Source organism: Aquila chrysaetos, chromosome 10, assembly GCF_900496995.4.
Source record: "Aquila chrysaetos chrysaetos chromosome 10, bAquChr1.4, whole genome shotgun sequence".
Lineage (NCBI taxonomy): Eukaryota > Metazoa > Chordata > Aves > Accipitriformes > Accipitridae > Aquila > Aquila chrysaetos.
The window spans coordinates 3,850-21,340 of record NC_044013.1 but is presented as its reverse complement, the minus strand read 5'-3'; the positions used below and the strand labels follow the sequence as shown (position 1 = coordinate 21,340).

Below are 17,491 nucleotides of genomic sequence, written 5' to 3'. Positions count from 1 at the left end.
GACACAGAGCCAAGGCCTTTTCTGCTTCTCACCCCACCAGCGAGCAGGCTGGAGGGGCACAAGAAGTTGGGAGGGGACACAGCTGGGACAGCTGACCCCAACTGACCCAAGGGATATTCCAGACCATATGACATCATACTCAGCCTATAAAGGTGGGGGAAGAAGGAGGAAGGGGGGATGTTCGGAGTGATCGTTTTTGTCTTCCCAAGTCACCGTTACTTAGCGTGATGGAGCCCTGCTTTCCTGGAGATGGCTGAACACCTGCCTGTCCATGGGAAGTGGTGAATTAATTCCTTGTTTTGCTTTTCTTGTGCGCACGGCTTTTGCTTTACCTATTAAACTGCCTTTATCTCAACCCATGAGTTTTCTTGCTTTTACCCTTCCGATTCTGTCCCCCATCCCGCTGGGGGGGAGCGAGCGGCTGCGTGGGGCTGAGCTGCCGGCTGGGGCTCAACCGTGACACCTTGTCATCCCCGGGCGGCGGGGGCGGGATCGCGGGGGGGCCCGGAGCCGCGCTGGGGAGCACTCGCTGCTGCCACCCTGCGACCAAAAGTCAGTACTGCAACTCTGGAGCTGCGCATGCGCGGTGACGGCCATATGCTCCACGCTGCCGTCCGCCGGTAACGGCAATGTGATACTGCGCTGTCTGCGGGGTGGTGCCGTCGCGCTCGCTGCCGAAGTGCGACCTGGTGGCCGAAGTGCGGTACTGCAGCCCGGCGTTCGCGCGCCGGCTCTGGTCCCTCCGGCGCGCCGTCGGCGGCCGGCGCATGCGCGGTCCCCGGGAGCAGCGTGGCGGGGCGCAGGGCGCGGGTCTCGGCGGCAGCGGGCGAGCGCCGGGACCGCGGGTGAGGCGAGCGATCCCCTTCGGCGGGGGCAGGGGCGGGGGGTGCCTCCTGCCCGCTGGCCGCCCGGGGCTGCCGGGACGGGAAGCTGCGAAGCGGCCACCGCGGCAGGCTCCCGGTCCGCCGGAGGCGAGCCGGGCCAGGGCAGCGCCGCGCCGGGGAGTTCCCCGAGAGCCACCGGTAGAAGGGAAGAGGGGACGGAGGTGCGCACCCCCCAGGCGCGGCCAGCGGGTCGCCAGAGCTCCCCTGGCCCCGCTCGGCCCGTGCGGCTGCCCTCAGCTCCAGCCCCTCCCCTGAAGCCTGTGCTGTGGCCGCAGGCAGCCCCCGAGCCCTGTCGTGAGGGCAGCAAGCCGGCCCTGCGGTGTTCTCGAGTCTCCCTCAACGTGGGTGCCGCTAGCAGCGGCGCGGGGAACGAGCGGCGTCTGCGGAAGCCCCTGCGGAAGGAGGGGGCTCCGGCCAGGGTCGAGCTGCGGTAATAACGGTCACTGCTGCCTCTTTCCCTCTCCCAGAGGCCACGCTGTGGGTGCGGTTGTCCGTTCGTCCCCCGGGGATGCCGTTGAAAGCAGCAGCCTCAGGCTTGCGTGGGCTGTCTCTGCCTGGCCTCCCTCTCCTCGCGGCGCGGGAGCACAGAGGGACAGGCGGAGCGCTTACTGGCTGTGGGCAGGAGCTGCTGAAGCTGGAGAGGCTAGAGAATGTTAAAGAAGAAGAAATAGAAGGCCATCCGGCTGGCAGCTGCCTCCTGCTGCAGGCAAGAGAGAGCCTGCCTCTCTGCATGTGGAAGGATCCCACCTCGTAGTCCACAGCAGGTCAGACCGCCAACGTGCACCACAGGGTCTGTATGCATCACCAACAGCACGGTATGGCTGCGTAGTGTGTGAGTGAGCAAGGCTACATGTCTAGGAAGGCTCGTCTTATAAGAGCTGTGAGACATCCATGTATTCTTTTAGGTGGAGGACAGTCAAGCGACAGGATTTACAGGAGAGGAAGGGAGGAGAGGAGAAAGAAACGTCTGAACTGGCAAAGGCTTCTGGCAGCTCCAAGAGCAAGAGCTGTGGTGAGTCCCAGTCCCTCCCTGCCCCTCTTCTGGCCCCCTTTCTTTCCCATGCTGCTGTGATTTTTTTTTTTTTTTTTTTCTTCCCTGTACCTCTCCTCTTCTGCCTATTCTCTTGTCCTGCTCCTCCTTCCTCGCTCCCTTTCTGTCTTGTTTGACTGCTCCCTTTTTTTTGTTTTCTCTCTGGGTTCTTGTCCTGCTCCCTCTCCCTCCTTTTTTTCATCCTCTGTGTCTCTCCTGCAGCCCATAGGTGTTTTTTTTTCCTTTTCCATCTGTCCTGGTTTCAGCTGGGATAGTTAATTGTCTTCCTAGCAGCTGGTATAGTGCTATGTTTTTGAGTTTGGTATGAGAAGAATGTTGATGACACACTGATGTTTTCAGTTGTTGCTAAGTAATGTTTAGTGTAAAGTCAAGGACTTTTCAGCTTCTGATGCCCAGCCAACAAGAAGGCTGGAGGAGCACAAGAAGTTGGGAGGGGGGACAGGCAGGGCAGCTGACCCAAAGTGGCCAACAGGTTATCCCATACCATGTGACATCATGCCCAGTATATAAACTGGGGAGAGTGGGGCTGGGGGAATCGCCGCTTTGGGGCTAACTGGGCGTCGGTTGGTGGGTGGTAAGCAATTGCATTGTACATCACTTGTATATTCTAATTCTTTTATTATTACTATTGTCATTTTATTAGTGTTATCATTATTAGTTTCTTCTGTTCTGTTCTATTAAACCATTCTTGTCTCAATCCACAAGTTTTACTTCTTTTTCCCCCGATTCTATCCCCCATCCTACTGGGTGGGGGAGAGTGAGTGAGCAGCTGTGTGGTGCTTAGTTGCTGGCTGGGGTTAAAGCACAACACCATCTGTTTGTCCTGATCTGCATCCGTCTCTTTTTCCCCTACAATATCTCTGGCCTGTTCCTTGGCATTCTTTTCCTCTCTGTGCCTGTACGTGCTGCTCTGTGTCCCTGCCTTCCTATCTCTCCCTCCTTCCTTCTCTTTTTCTCTCGATCCCTTTGTCTTGCTCGCTGTTGCTGGTTTTTTTTTTTTTTCTTCTGTATCTCACTGTCCCTGTCCTCCTTCCTGTTCATCTCTTACTCTCTCTGACCCTTTGTGCTGCTCCCTGGCCCTCTTTTATTCATCCTCTGTCTCTCTGCAGGGCTTCTAATACCTGTCTCTCTTTCTCCAACCCGCTATGCGTCTCACGGTCTCTTTCTCTGTCTTTTGTCATTATTCTTGTCAGGTCGCTCTGTCTTGCTTCCTGTCCCGTCGTTTCTTGCTGTGTCCCTTTGTCCTGCTCCCTGCCCATATTCATATTCCTCTCTGTCCCGTTGACCATCCCAGTTTTTTATCTCCATCCTGCTGCTGTCCTGATTCTTCTTTCTCTGCCCAGCTCCCTGTCCCTCCTTCTGTCTCTTTTCCTCTGTCCCTGCTGCCTATTTCTCCATCTCTGTCCACATCTCTGTCCCTTCCCCACCCTGCTGTCTCTCTGCCCTGCTTCCTCTCGCTATCTTTTCTGTCTTTCTCTGTCCCATTCCCTCTCCTATCCTGTCTAACTGTATCCCCCCATCCAGCTAGCTGTCCCTTCTCTCCTTTCTGTCTTCCTAATTTTTTTTTACTTTCTCCGTATCTCTCTCCCCCTGCCTATCACTGTTGGTTTTTTCCCCTCCAATGCTGGCCTGCTCTCTGTCCCTTTTTTTCTCTCTCTGTCCTTCTGTCATGCTCCCTGTGTCTGTTTTTTAATTCCTTCATCTCTGTCCTGCAGCCCATCACTATTTTTTTTTCTCCTCTTCCATCCCTCTGTCCTGCTCCCCGTCCTTGTCTCTTTTCCTTGGTTCTGCCTCCCATCCTTTTTTTCCTTTTTTGCTCCATCTTTCTGTCCTGCTCCCTATCCCCTCTCACTCTCTCTCTGTTTCTCTGTCCTCCTCCTTGCCTTTCCCCCTATTCTCTGTCTTGTTCCCTCTTTGGTAATTTTTGTTTTCTGTCACTCTGTCCTGCTCCCTGTCACTGTGTTTTCTCAATCCATCTCTGTCCTGCAGCTCAGTGCTTTTTTCCCTTCTCCAGCTATCTGTCCTGCTGCCCATCCTAGGCTTTTTCTCCTCCGTTTCTGTCCTGCTCCCTGTCTCTTCTTTTTGGCTGTCTTCCACTTTGTCCTGCCTCCCTGTCTCTTTTTTCTCTCTCTGTATCACCTTGTCTTGCTCCCTGTCTTTCTCTGACAATCTGTGTCCTGCTCCTTGTCCCCACCCACCCCCGTCTCCCATCCCTCTTCCTGTCTCTTTTCTCTTTCTGTCCTTCTGCCCCAATGCTTCTTTCTCCACCTCTGTCCTGCTCCCTGCCCCTTGTTTCCTCTCACTGTCCCTCTGTTCTGCTTCCTGTCCCTGGTTTTTCTGTCTTTATTTCCCTGTCCTACTGCCTGTCTGGTCATTTGTTGCTATACCTCCCTGTCCAACCAGCTCTGACTTTTTCCCTTTCTCTCCTCCTCTTTCTTGCTACCTGGCCCTTTATCTTCCTCTGTGTCTGTCCTCTAGCCCATTGCTGTTTTTTTAATTTTCCCTTCTTGGTCTCTTTGTACCGATCTGACCCTTTCTTTTTTTCTCAATCCCTTTGTGCTGTTCCCTGTCCTTTTTCTCTATCTGTGTTCTGCATCCTGTCCATGTCCTTCTCCCTCCTTTCTCCCTCCTCTCCTTTCCTCCCCAATCTCTCTATCCCTCTGTCCTGTTCACTGGCCCTATGTTTTCTTGTGCCATCTCTTTGCAGGGCTTCTCGTCCTTATTATTTTTCTTGATTTTTCTACCTTTCTGACCTTATCCGTCTACCTTCCTTTCTCTCTCTGCTCCTCAGTCTTCTCCCTTGTTTTATTTTTCTTTCTAGTTCTCTCTCCAGCTCTCCACCACTATTTTCTTTCTCCATTTCTCTGCTCCGCTGCCCATTCCTCTCTTTCTTTTTGCATCCTGCTGTGCTGCTCACCATTCATCCTTCCCTCCCTCCCTCCCTCTTTCTCTGTCATTATACTTGGGTCCCTTGTTGTCTCTCCAGGATCTGTCTGTCCTGCTCCCCATCCCTAATTTTCCTTTTCCATTTCTCTGTCCTGCTCTCGGTCCCTGTTTTTGCTCTGGCTCCATCTCCCTGTCATTCTCCCGGTTGCTCTCACTTGTTCTCTATCCCAGTGTCCTGCTCCCCATCCCTCTTTTTTTTTTTCTCTGTATCTCATACTCCTTGAGAAGCTGGCGTCTCATGGCTTGCATAAGTGTACTCTTCGCTGGGTGAAAAACTGGCTGGATGGACGAGTCCAGAGGGTTGTGGTGAATGGGGTGAAATCCAGTTGGCGGTGGGTCACAAGTGGTGTTTGTCAGGGCTTGGTGTTGGGCCCTGTTCTGTTTAATATCTTTATCAATGATTTGGATGAGGGGATCGAGTGCACCTTCAGCAAGTTTGCAGACGATATCAGGTTGGGAGGCAGGGTTGATCTGCTTGAGGGTAGGGAGGCTCTACAGAGAGATCTGGACAAGTTGGATCGATGGGCCGAGGCCAATTGTATGAAGTTCAACAAGGCCAAGTGCCGGGTCCTGCACTTCGGCCACACAAACCCCATGCAGCGCTACAGGCTTGGGGAAGAGTGTCTGGAAAGCTGCCTGGCAGAGGAAGACCTGGGGGTGCTGGTTAACAGCCGGCTGAATATGAGCCAGCAGTGTGCCCAGGTGGCCAGGAAGGCCAACGTCATCCTGGCTTGTATCAGAAATAGTGTGGTCAGCAGGAGCAGGGAGGTGATTGTTCCCCTGTACTCGGCACTGGTGAGGCCGCACCTCGAGTACTGTGTTCAGTTTTGGGCCCCTCACTACAAGAAAGACATTGAGGTGCTGGAGCGTGTTCAGAGAATGGCAACCAAGTGGGTGAGGGGCCTGGAGCATAAGTCTTATGAGGAGCAGCTGAGGGAGCTGGGACTGTTTAGTCTAGAGAAGAGGAGGCTGAGGGGAGACCTTATCGCTCTCTACAACTACCTGAAGGGGGGTTGTAGTGGGGTGGGTGCTGGTCTCTTCTGTCAGGTGGCTGGAGATAGGACAAGAGGAAATGGCCTCAAGTTGAGACAAGGGAGATTTAGGTTAGATATTAGGAAAAATTTCTTTACTGAGAGGGTTGTCAGACATTGGAATAGGCTGCCCAGGGAAGTGGTTGAGTCACCATCCCTGGAGGTATTCAAAAAGCGAGTAGACAGGGTACTTTACGACATGGTTTAGTGGGCATGGTTGATGGTTGGACTCGATGATCTTGAAGGTCTTTTCCAGCCTAAATGATTCTATGATTCTATGATTTTTCTTGCTCCCTGTCCCTCACTTGTCTTCTGTATGCCTCTCTCCTTCCTCCTGTCCTTCCTTCCCCATGCCCCCCTCTCCAGCCTGCTGCTTGTCACTGTTTTTTTCTTTCTCTTGCTGTCTGTCTGGGTTCTGTCACTCTGTCTTAATCTGTATCCGTTGTTCCCCCCTGCCCCGTCCTTCTTCCAGCCTGTGTTTTCCTCTCTCTATCCCTCTGCCTGTAATGCTTCTTTCTCCATCTCTCAGTCCTGCTCCCTGGCACTTTTTTTTTTCTCAACATCTGTCCTGCTTCCTCTCCCTGGTTTTTCTGCCTTTATGCCTCTGTCCTGCTGCCTGTCTCATTGTTTCTAGTTATAAGCCCCTGTCCAGCCAGCTGTCCCTTTTTTCCTTTCTCTCTTCCCAACTCTGGCCCTACTTTTTCTTCGTCTGTCTCTGTCCAGTAGCCCATCACTTTTTTTTTTTTCCCCTTCTCCATCTCTTGTCTTAATCTACATCTGGTTCCCCCCTCCCCACCACCCTCAGTCCCTCTGTCCTGTTCCTTATCCAGCTTTTTGTCTTTCCATGTCCCACGCTCTATCCCCATCTTTTTTCTCTATCCCTCCTTCCTTTCCCCTCCTCCCTTTTCTCTGCATCCCTTTGTCCTGTTGTTCATCAGTGTTTTTTCCTTCCATTCCTCTGTCCTGTTCCCTGTCCCTTACTTCTCTTTCAATGCCTCTGTCTTGTTGCAGATCATTATTTTTGCTGTCTGCATCCCACTGCCCTGCTTCCCATTCATCTCTTTTTGTCTCTCCTCTCCTGTGCTGCTCCCCAGCAGGATTTTGTCTTCAGCTCTCTGACCTGCTCCCCACCCACCTTGTTTTCTCTCTGTCATTCTTTCCGCTTCCCTGTACCTCTCTCTGCAATCTTGTGTCCTGCTCCTTGTCCCTCTCTGTGTATATATTCCCCGCTGTCCTGGTCCCCGTCCCTCTCTTTGCCTCTCTCTCCCTGTCCCTGTTTGTTCTTTCTTTCCCTCACCGTTCCCTTGTTTTATTTTTCCCTTTCCCAGCCCTCCGTCCTGCTCCCTATCGCTGTATTGAACACGGGCGGGGCCGGGGGCGGGCGGGGGCGGGGCCGGGACGCCTGGGCGGGGCCATCAGAGCGGCAGGGGCTGCCCCAGGTTCCATTCCGATCCGCTCCGGGCCGTGAGGGAGCGGGAGCCACCTCGGGGCGGGGGAGGCGCGGCGGCTCGCGGAGGTGGGATCCCCCGGCCGGAGCCACCGCGGGCGGGTCCGGGCTCTGCTCTCCCGGGGCCGGCGGGAGCAGAAGCTGCCCTGGGGTCGTTGCGGGGGAGGTTCGGGGCCGAGCCCGTGTCCGGCCGGGGAGGAACAGGGGCAGGAGCAGCCCCATCTCGTCCCCGGCTGCTCCTCGCTGGGGCCGGGCGGCCTCTGCCGCTCCTGGCGCGGGTCGGGCAGCGGCGGCCCGAGGGGGGCTCCTGCGGCGGCGGGCGGGTCCCGGTGCCCGCAGGGGTGGGGAAGGGCCCCGGCTGCTGCCGGCGGGGGGTCCTGGAGCGGGGCCGGACTGGGGGTGGCTGGGCCCGGCTCCCCGCGGGGGTGCTTCGGCTGGGGCGTTTGGGGTGCGTACCCGGTGATGCCGGGGAAATACAGCCTGAAACGGCAGTAATGAAGCGACGTTCTGCCTGTGCTGGGGCTGCTCTGCAGAGGTGTGGGGCCGGGCCCTCCGCAGTTCCCGAGCACTCCCCAAAACTGCGTGTGGGGCCCCGGGGGTGCAGGGCTGTGGGGTAGCTACAGTCCCACCAGCATTGGCCACGGGGACTGCAAAGGGGGTCAGCTGGTTTGGGGGCCAGAAATGGAGACCCAAGTTTTCTGTTCCTGGGGCTTGAAAACAGGCTTGCGTGGCTGATTTTGGGGCTCGGAAACAGACCGAGCTGCGCGGCTTTGGGCCCAGAAACAGAGGTCCGCCCCTGCATTTTTGGCCCTTGAGAACAGGCTCAGCAGCCGGGTTTTTTGGCTCCCAAATGGGCCCCGAGTCCGCTGGCATGGGGGCCAAAAGCGGAAGCCGGCGTGGCTGGTTTGGCAGGCAGGTGGGAGGGTGTTGGGGGCTGCGGGGGGAAGCAGGGGGTGGGCAGGGTGCGTGGACCCTCCCCGGAGATGGGGGTCTGGTGGTGTCGGACGCCGAAGTTCGGGAGGCTGGCGCGCAGCAGGCCGCACTCAACATCTGCGATGGTCTGTGGGGGGAAAGGCGCTTTTCAGACCCCACGTGCCCTCTTTGAGTCCAGCTCTTCTTTCTGCGCTGCTCAGAATAGTTGTTCAGTAATTAATCGCCCGAACTAACGACTATTTATACGGCGTGTAACTCTGATGTTTAATCCCAATGCTCCAGTTTTGACAGCAGTTGATATACAACCTTGTGGAAAGGCCAGACCGTTGCACGTAGCTGGAGCTTGTAAGGAGAAGCAGCTGAAATCAGCTGGAGCTTCAGCGCGGAGCTGGGGCTTCAGCGAGCCAGAACTGTAGCAAGCGGGAGCTGGAACGAGGTGGGGTGTCCGCTGTCTGGAGCGTGCATTAGCCAGAGGCGAAAGTACCTGCGGCTGTAACGAGCAGGAGCCGCGATTAGCTGGAGCGTCCGTCGGCCGGACCGCGCTCCCAGCACGGCCGAAGGGCGGCCGGGCGCAGGCAGGGCTGTCGGCAGCAAGCAGCTCCGAGCAGCAGGGAGGCGAGTTGTCCTTCTGCCGGCGGGGAGCCCGGCCTCTTCCCTCGGGGATGCAATCCACGCCACACTCCTCTCTCTGCGTGGAGGGTCTCGCCCAGTCTGTTCCCGTGGGCAGAAGCGAGGTGGGGGTCCCCCGGCTCTCCTGGGGCAGCCCCCCCTCTGAGGGGGTGCGGGCGAGGTGTCGTCGTCCCCTCGGTACCGGGCAAAGGGGAGAGAAACGGGCCGGTGGGAGCTCCTGGGGTGCAGAGCCCTTCTGGCAGAATCCTCCCCTGTCTTTTCACCGTTGGCTGGGTGCAACAAGCAGGTTCATTTCTTTGTCTCCTCTTTTCCCAGTGTCACCTTCCGCGTCACACGAAGAAAATCCCGCGTGGGTAATTCCGCTTGCTGCTCAGGTAATCGCACGTATCGGGCTGGGGGAGCGGAGAGAAACACTTGCGAGTTCGAGGGCACTACGGATGCTCCACGTTAAACCCACAGAAAAGGCAAATTTGCTGCTAGTGCAGAAAAGCTGATGGAAAAATTGCTGTTAACAGATCGTGCCCTGTTCTTGCACTGGTCCCTTGATACGTTTTTGTTTCAGGTGAAAGAACGAAATTTCGTGTCTGGTAAATTCAGAGCTGCCTGTTAGCTTCTTTAGGGTCGAGTGTTTCTCTTCGCTCTGTTCATACGGATTTTATGGGCAAGGTGGAAACAGCCTTTTACTTTATGTGTAACTGAATTTTTAGGAATATGTGGTGTCCCTGTAGTTCATTTTTGAGCACCTAGATGCCAGTAGAAATGTCATGAGTGAAACGTGATGGAAACTGGTACTTAAACTTGATTTTTATTTGATTTTTTTTTTTTTTTTTTTCTTCTTCCCCATTAAGAGTGTCGATGGCATGTTGTCCCGTGGCACAATCCCCATTCCGTTCAGCGGAGTCTTCAGTCTAGGACTTATAAGTAAAAAAGTTTGTCCTTCCAAAAAAGGACTAGTCATTCATCGGACCGAGGCATAGACTTGGAGAGTCGCTTAAGTACGTGACCGGAATTAAAGCCAACTTTCAGTTAATGTTGCTGCTGTTGGTCTTTGCTTTCATTGATTTCTCCAGCACTCCCGCATGGTTGGTAGCTCTGAATCGTAATTTTTTTCAGTCTCTAACACATTTCCCCCCCCACCCCCCAAAAAGCAGAGGCACTGTCTAAAAGTTAATTAGTTTCCTCACAAATGCATGAGTAAATAAAATTTGAGTTATGATGATTAAAACCGTAAAAATGACACCAGTCTTGCAGATCTGGACTCTTTCTGAACAGGCATTCATCACACACAAAAGTTGTCAGGGTGCGGATCACCTGTGCTTCATGCTCTGACAAGACAACAGCTGAGGCAGGGATGAGCGCTGAAAGAAAAAAAAAAAAAAAAAAAAAGGGTACAGGGTCACGGTTTTGTTTTGTTGTTGTTTGTTTTTAAAGAGTGCAATATTGACTGGTGCCAGCCTGCAGAGCTCTTCTGCTGCCTGACCTCTCCTTCTCTTTCATGGCTGTAATTGTCGTTTGGATAATTGTAGAAGAGCAATTAAGTTACTTGCCTCTGTGAATGTGCTGGTAATACCAGGAAGGCAAATGCTTGAACCAGTAGTGAATAACTTGGCTACAAGTAGAATTTCTGAAGGAAGAGCAGCAGCAGCAACAGGAAGCAAATAGCAAGTGACCAAAAATTTGCGTGGGTCAAACGCATCAAAGCTTTATTGCCAAATGTTGTTTGGCAATATGTTCCAAATGGCTTTTTTTGGTAAACGTAAATTTTTAGGAAGTTCAGGGTTGTGTGTGGCAAAAGGTGTCCCTCTGCGTACGTGTCCTGCTACGGTAAATAGCATGGGACAGTGGCAAGTCCAGCGGCAGGGCTGTTGTTCCCTACTCTTGACGTTGCCAGAGCAGTGTTGCGGTATTGAGACCTTAACGGACGGGCTGAGGAATGGAAGGAGAATGCCCGTTTTCTGTAAGGGCTCAGAATGCCGTCCCTTTTCCCTGCCTGCCGCTCCCCTGAGCGTGAGATGAAGCTGTTTTATTTTTCTCGCTTGTTCCTGGTCTAAATAATTCTGGAGCTGTTGCTGCTGTGGGTTTGTAATTTGTGTTACTGCATTTTTGTAGCGTTCTAGCGATGGGTCGTTTCTACTGGGGCGAAGCATCGAGATGCGGTTTTCGGTGTAAAGCGTCAGAAACTACATTCACCGAAACCGGTAAGTCGCGGCGGAGGTGAAACCGATCTGGCGCGTGCGGCTGTGCTCACAGGGATGCTCGGTGGCTCCTCATCAAAACGGCAAGGTATGTGTGTGGAGATCTGTAGGGTTGCGCTCTGGGTCCGAGAGCGTTAACGTATTTTTGCTGTGGGAAGATGGAATGGAGCGTGTGCCTGTTAAATGTCAGGGCAGTCAAAAGCTAGGAGGGACCCGGGCGGGTTTGGTGGCGCAACTGCGGTTTTAAAAGATCTTGACCGTTTGGAGCAACGGCCTGGAAAAAATCATTCCTTTTTGCAACAAGGCAGTTCACAAGGATAGATGTGTTGCTGTGCTCTTTAGCAAAAATACTCAACTTGTGATGTATAGGGTGATGAAGTCTTGGCTATACTAAGGCTTGAGAAAATGTATGTAGATATCTATGTCTGTCACCTGTGTGTATCTAGGAAAGTGAGTTCTAGTGAAACTAAAGTTACCAATGAGTCAAAAAAAAAAAAAAAAAAAAAAAAAAGCATGATTGTCTGAAAAATGCAAAAACTCTAGTTGCCTGTGGCAACAACTGTACCGAAGATGATGCAAAAAATACTTTTTCCTCTGCTCCATCGTACTGTCTTCACAAACCTTCACAAAAAAAGGCAGCTTTGGATTCCTACCCAGTTTTATGCTAAAGTGTGGTGTGGTTTTTTTTTTTTTTTTTTTTTCCCCTCTCTCGAGTGGATGTCAGCTGCCACCATTTCACCGTGGTTGCCCTTTCTTCTGCCGTGAAAGTACAAGAGAGATGGAAAGATTCCGTAGTGGTCTGCAAGTACAAGGTACACCTACGATGTGTGTCTGCATTTTTCCGAAGGTACTTGTAGTATGGACTTTAACATTAAGAATGTGCCAACTCTCCTTCCACATTTTTTCCGTGAAATATTTTAATACGAATACTAAAACTAAGGTCTGTTCTGGAGCACATTACGCCTATGCCAAGTTTACTTCCCTCCATCTATTTCCTCTTTCTGAAAGCATATAATCTTCTGTTTCTGTGCGCTTACTAGTAAATGATACCGTGAAAATAATTTTGTACTAAAAGAGGGAAGAAACTGTTGGTAAGAGTTCAGCTGTTCAGAAGAAACGGGCTTTGTTTTCACGATAAAAGCTTTATCCTTTTGCAGTCAGTGAGTTTTTTAAAATATCTTACAGGAGTACTCGACAACCTTACTGAGATCACTAGCACCTGTACTAAAAGCAATCAAGGTCAAAGAAGAGATGTGGACAAAACAGGACAAACTGGCGTCGCTTCTGTGTGTTTTCCAGGTTTTCCCAGGAAGCATTAGCAGCCTGGTAACTAGTGACAGTGAGTCCTGAGGTGGTTTTGGTGAGTTACTGCTTCAATAATGTATTTTTGTTGGATTTATATAAACATGGGCACACCATTTTAGTATAAAGTGAATTATTGAGATTTATTCTTTTTTTTTCATTTTGCTCTTTGAAGTTTTCCACTTCACTTTCAGCTTTATTCACCAGACGAGCAAGATGCAAAGCAGCAGCAGCAGCAGCGCAGGGGCCGTAGCTGTTGTGGTGGATCCGTAAGCATAGATTCTGATTGGGTACAACCTCGTCCTGCAGCTTCCCAGGGTTATCTCCCTGCAGCCGTGCTGTAAGGAAGGGAGGAGACGTTTTCCAACACTGGCAAGAGTGTTTACTTGTATGCTAAGAAGGTGTTCAAAATGGTATCAATTAGCCTAAATGCTGATTTTAAGTGTTCAAATCACTCTTAACTTTTAAAGGAGGTGTTGTATTTTGAGCTGACCTGTGTACCTGGAATCCTCCTTTAGCTGAGCGACTCTTCTTGTGCACCCCCAGCCTCCACTGGCAGGGCGGTATGAGAAGCTGGAAAGTCCTTGACTTAGTATAAACACTGCTTAGCAACAACTAAAGCGTCGGTGTGTTGTCAACGTTATTCTCATCCTAAATCCAAAATGGCCCTGTACCAGCTACTCGGAAGAAAATTAACTTTATTCCAGGCAAAACCAGGACAACCCCAACCCCCCTGATCCTGGGTCTGCAACAGGGGAAAAAAAAAACAAACGAATTTGGGACTCCTGGGAAAGCCAAATCTGCCTGGATTTGTGCAGCTGGAAAGGAAAAAAAACCACCCCATTTTCATGCACAAAACCACAACCAAAAGATCACCCCTTTTTATGTTGTGGAAAAGCACTGAAACACACCCCAAACCGAGTATTTTGAAAAAGCAAAAAACTCCCCGGTTTGGGGAAGATTGGGGGTGAAGCACAGGCAGTTTGAGGGGCATTGCTGGGGGTCCTCCCAGTGTGGATGATCTGGTGTGGATTCTCTGTTGCGGGTTATCCCAGGTGAGTTACCTGCTGTGGATCATCCCAGGTGGACTCCCTGGGGTAGGTCATCCCTGCCCGTGTCCCCCCATCCGCCTTTGTACCCTCACCTACCTTCCCCCCGTGTGTGTTTCTCCCCCATGTGCCCCCTGTTGCTCCGGCCCGCCCCCTTCACCCACGCGAGTTTTTAACCCACGCGAGCTGTTTCCCCCCGCATCCCCTGCTCTCCTATCTCCTGCCCCCCCCTCCCTCCTTTCCCTCCTCCATATGCCACACCACCCCCCACCATCATCCATCAGGCTCCAGACCCCTGGCATGCTGCCTGCACCCCATTCTCTCTCATTTTTTTTCTTCTTTTCCTTACAAGTTTTTGTTGTTGTTGTTTCTTTTTAATTATTAAACTCTTTTTGTTTCAAGCCATGAGTTTTCTCACTGTTGCCCTTCCGATTGTCTCCCTGTCCCACTGGGGGCAGGGGAGCGAGTGAGCGGTCGCGTGGGGCTTCATTGCCGACTGGCATTAAACCACGACATGAGGTTAGTTGCAAGCCCTGCCTGGCTAATGCTAGAGGCTCTCTATGTTCTTCTTGCCATCTTGATGGGCTGTCCTTGTTCTTCATTGCCGCTTTATAGCGAGTGCTTCTTGCTCCGTAAGCAGCAGTACTCGGGCCGTGCAGGTGCTGCGCGTTGCAGGCAGCAAAGGGCAATTGTGATGCTTGCTGGTGGGAGCGGCAAGGGGTGCTGAGCCACGCTCCTGTAGGGAGCAAAGATGGAACCTCGAGGGCTCTATGGTCGTGTGCTGAGGACATCTAATATCCCGATGCGCCACTTTGCTTTCCCTGCTTCACGTCTAATTACTTTGCACGCCGGAGGGCAGGGCAGTAAGTAACATCGTGCAGTGTCTCTTTGATAAGAGACAAGCCCCGCACAAGAAGCCTTGCGTGCGTGCAGGATTAGGAGAGCAGAGTTCTGATAGCACAGAGGTGAGGAAAGGTGCAAACACAGTAACGGAGCCGCAGGATCTCCAGGGTATCACTCACTTGCAGGTTGGCTGCTCCTGTCTGGTCTGCTGGGATGTGTTGTTTCCTGCTGAACCGAGCTGCCCCTCTGGCACAAAGCAGCTTTGGGTCTCTTGTGGCCTGCCTTCAGGCTGTCACCTGTGTTGTGTTATTTTTTTAAAAAATCTCTTGCCAGCATCTGTTGACTGGCTGCTGTCACTCCCAGAACCGTGATGCTGCATGCAGACGGATACAGCAGTCCCTGGGGCTTGGTCCAGGGGAACCCCCCGTCCCCCCTGCCCTTGCAGGTTCCCTGTGCTGCTTCTCCTGTCTAGATAATGGGGGGGGGGGGGGGGGTGTGCAGGGACAGAAACAACCACCCGAATTGTCTGTTCTTTGCGCTTGACTGCTGTAACTGCTCCAGCCACTTGGGTGCTTTTTGGTATGGAGGCAATGAAGATTACTGTCGGGGCTGCGAGTGGTGAAAGGGCAGGGCAATGTAAGCCCTGTGCCCCCAGTAAGTAGTTACCGCCTGTGGCTGGTCTATACTGGGCTGAGCTGTCAGTCATGTCTCCTCCAGCTGATGCCCAGAAGAGAATCGTTACGCGGATGCTGCTGCCCGTCGACCAGAGGTGGGAACTGGCGTTCGGGATAAGCGCATGCGTGGTGGCGCGTGTAGCCGCGAACCCTGCTGTTTGCCTGGCAACCAAAACGCGCATGCGCGGTGGCGCGGTTTACGGCGCTCCTGCTGTTGCCTGGCAACCAAAACGCGGCACGACAGACTGCCAGCAGCGCATGCGCGGTGACGCGTTTACGGCGCTCGCCGCTGTTGCCTGGCAACCAAATAGCGACAAAGCGTCTCGGAAGGTGCGCATGCGCGGAGGCGCGGTTCACGGCACTCCTGCTGTTGCCCGGCAACCAAAACGCGGCACGGCATCCCGGCAGCCGCGCATGCGCGCTGGCGCGGTTTACGGCACTCGCTGCTGTTGCCCGGCAACCAAATCGCGACACAGCGTCTCCAGAAACGCGCACGCGCGGTGGCGCGGTTTACGGCACTCCTGCTGTTGCCCGGCAACCAAAACGCGGCACGGCAGCCCGGCAGCCGCGCATGCGCGCTGGCGCGGTTTACGGCACTCGCTGCTGTTGCCCGGCAACCAAATCGCGACACAGCGTCTCCAGAGACGCGCACGCGCGGTGGCGCGGTTTACGGCGCTGCTGCTGTTGCCTGGCAACCGGAACGCCGTACGGCAGCTGTGGTAACGCGCATGCGCGGTGGTGCGTTTTGCGGCGCTCGCTGCTGTTGCCTGGCAACCAAGACGCTGGACGGCAGTGGGGAGGCGCGCATGCGCAATGCACCTTTTACGGCGCTTGCCGCTGTTGCCTAGCAACCACAGGGCGACACGGCGTCTCGGCAATCGCGCGTGCGCGGCGGCGCGCTTTACGGCGCTCCTGCTGTTGCCTGGCAACCAAAACGCGGCACTGGCGTTCGGGAGCCGCGCATGCGCGGTGGCGCGTTTCGGCCCGCCCTCCTGCTGTTGCCTGGCAACCATGACGCCGTGCAGCTCCTCGGGAGCCGCGCATGCGCGGTGGTGGCGCGTTTCGCCAGCGCTCTCTTCCGCCGCCTATTGACCAAAGTTCGGTACTGCAGCTGGGAGCCGCACATGCGCGCTGGTGCGCCGCGCCAAGCCCCTGGCAGTTGCCACCCTGCGACCAACGTTCGGTACTGAAGCTCGGAGGCTGCGAGTGCGCGGGGCTGCCCCTGTCCTGGCACGTGCCGTCCGACGGTAACGCAATGCGGCACCGGCGGGATGTGCCGCCGCGCTCGTTGCTTCCTCCCGGTAAGGAAACGCCGCTGCCGCCTCAGGCGCGCGGTGTCGGCGGGCGCTCGGCGCGCAAAGCGCGGAACCGCAGCGCCGGGGCCGCCCCTGAGCACGTGCGTCCCGCCGTCCGCTCGCTGCTGCTGCCGCCTCGTGGCCGAAGCGCGGAACTGCAGCGCCGGAACGGCACAGGTGCGCAGCCGCAGCGCCGCCGCTGCTGCCGCCTTGTGGCCAAAGCGCGGTACTGCAGCCCGGCGATCGCGCGCCGGCTCCCACCCCTCCGGTGAATGCGCGCTCCCCGGGAGCAGCGTGGCGGAGCGCAGGGCATGGGTCTCGGCGGCAGCAGCGGGCGAGCGCCGGGACCGCGGGTGAGGCGAGCGATCCCCTCCGGCGGGGGCGAGGGCGAGGGGTGCCTCCTGCCCGCTGGCCGCCCGGGGCTGCCGGGCCGGGAAGCTGCGAAGCGGCCGCCGCGGCAGGCTCCCGGTCCGCCGGAGGCGAGCCGGGCCGGGGAGTTCCCCGAGAGCCGCCGGTAGAAGGGAAGAGGGGACGGAGGCGCGCACCCCCCAGGCGCGGCCAGCGGGCGCCTCCCCGAGTCGCCAGAGCTCCCCCGGCGCCGCCCCCGGCCCTGCTCGGCCCGTGCGGCTGCCCCCAGCTCCAGCCCCTCCCCTGGAGCCTGTGCTGTGGCCGCAGGCAGCCCCCGAGCCCTGTCGTGAGGGCAGCAAGCTGGCCCTCAGTGCATCTCCAGAAGCCTCTGCAGAAGGAGGGGCTCTGGCCAGGGGCGATCTGCGGTAATGAGTCGATGCTTCTCTTTCGCAGAGGCTGCGCTGAGGGCATGGTTGTCTCTTCCTCCCTTGGGGATGCCGTTGACTGCAGCAGCCTCAGGCTTGCGTGGGCTGTCTCTGCCTGGCCTCCCTCTCCGCGCGGGCGCCGGAGCACAAAGGGACAGGTGGGGCACTTACCGGCTGTGGGCAGGAGCTGCTGCGGCTGAAGCTGGAGAGGCCAGAGAAAGGTAGAGAAGAAGAAATGGAAGGCAGGCTGGCCGGCCGGCAGCTGCCTCCCGCTGCAGGCAAGAGAGAGCCTGCCTCTCCACGTGTGGAAGGATCCCTCCTCGTAGTCCGCAGCAGGTCAGACTGCCGAGGTGCACTGCAGGGTCCGTATGCAGCACCGACGGTGCCGTACGGCCACGTAGTGTGCGAGCGAGCGAGGCTCTGTGCCTAGGAAGCCTC

General features: G+C 55.1%; 1 protein-coding gene and 1 long non-coding RNA gene across 2 annotated transcripts; both read left to right on the top strand.

The window, feature by feature from the left end:
• The first annotated feature begins 686 nt into the window (after positions 1-686).
• Positions 687-17,253, top strand: LOC121233585 (wiskott-Aldrich syndrome protein homolog). The gene is made up of 3 exons (XM_041126607.1): positions 687-877; positions 911-1,045; positions 16,833-17,253. The coding sequence occupies exons 1-3, from the start codon at positions 768-770 to the stop codon at positions 17,251-17,253; spliced, it is 666 nt and encodes a 221-aa protein (XP_040982541.1). The 5' UTR covers positions 687-767.
• On the top strand, positions 1,074-13,319 carry LOC115347196. Its single transcript, XR_005933335.1, has 7 exons — positions 1,074-1,699; positions 1,790-1,896; positions 8,575-8,728; positions 9,238-9,296; positions 11,832-11,929; positions 12,417-12,477; positions 12,614-13,319. It is a non-coding gene; the product is annotated as an uncharacterized LOC115347196 (long non-coding RNA).
• Positions 17,254-17,491: the final 238 nt, after the last annotated feature.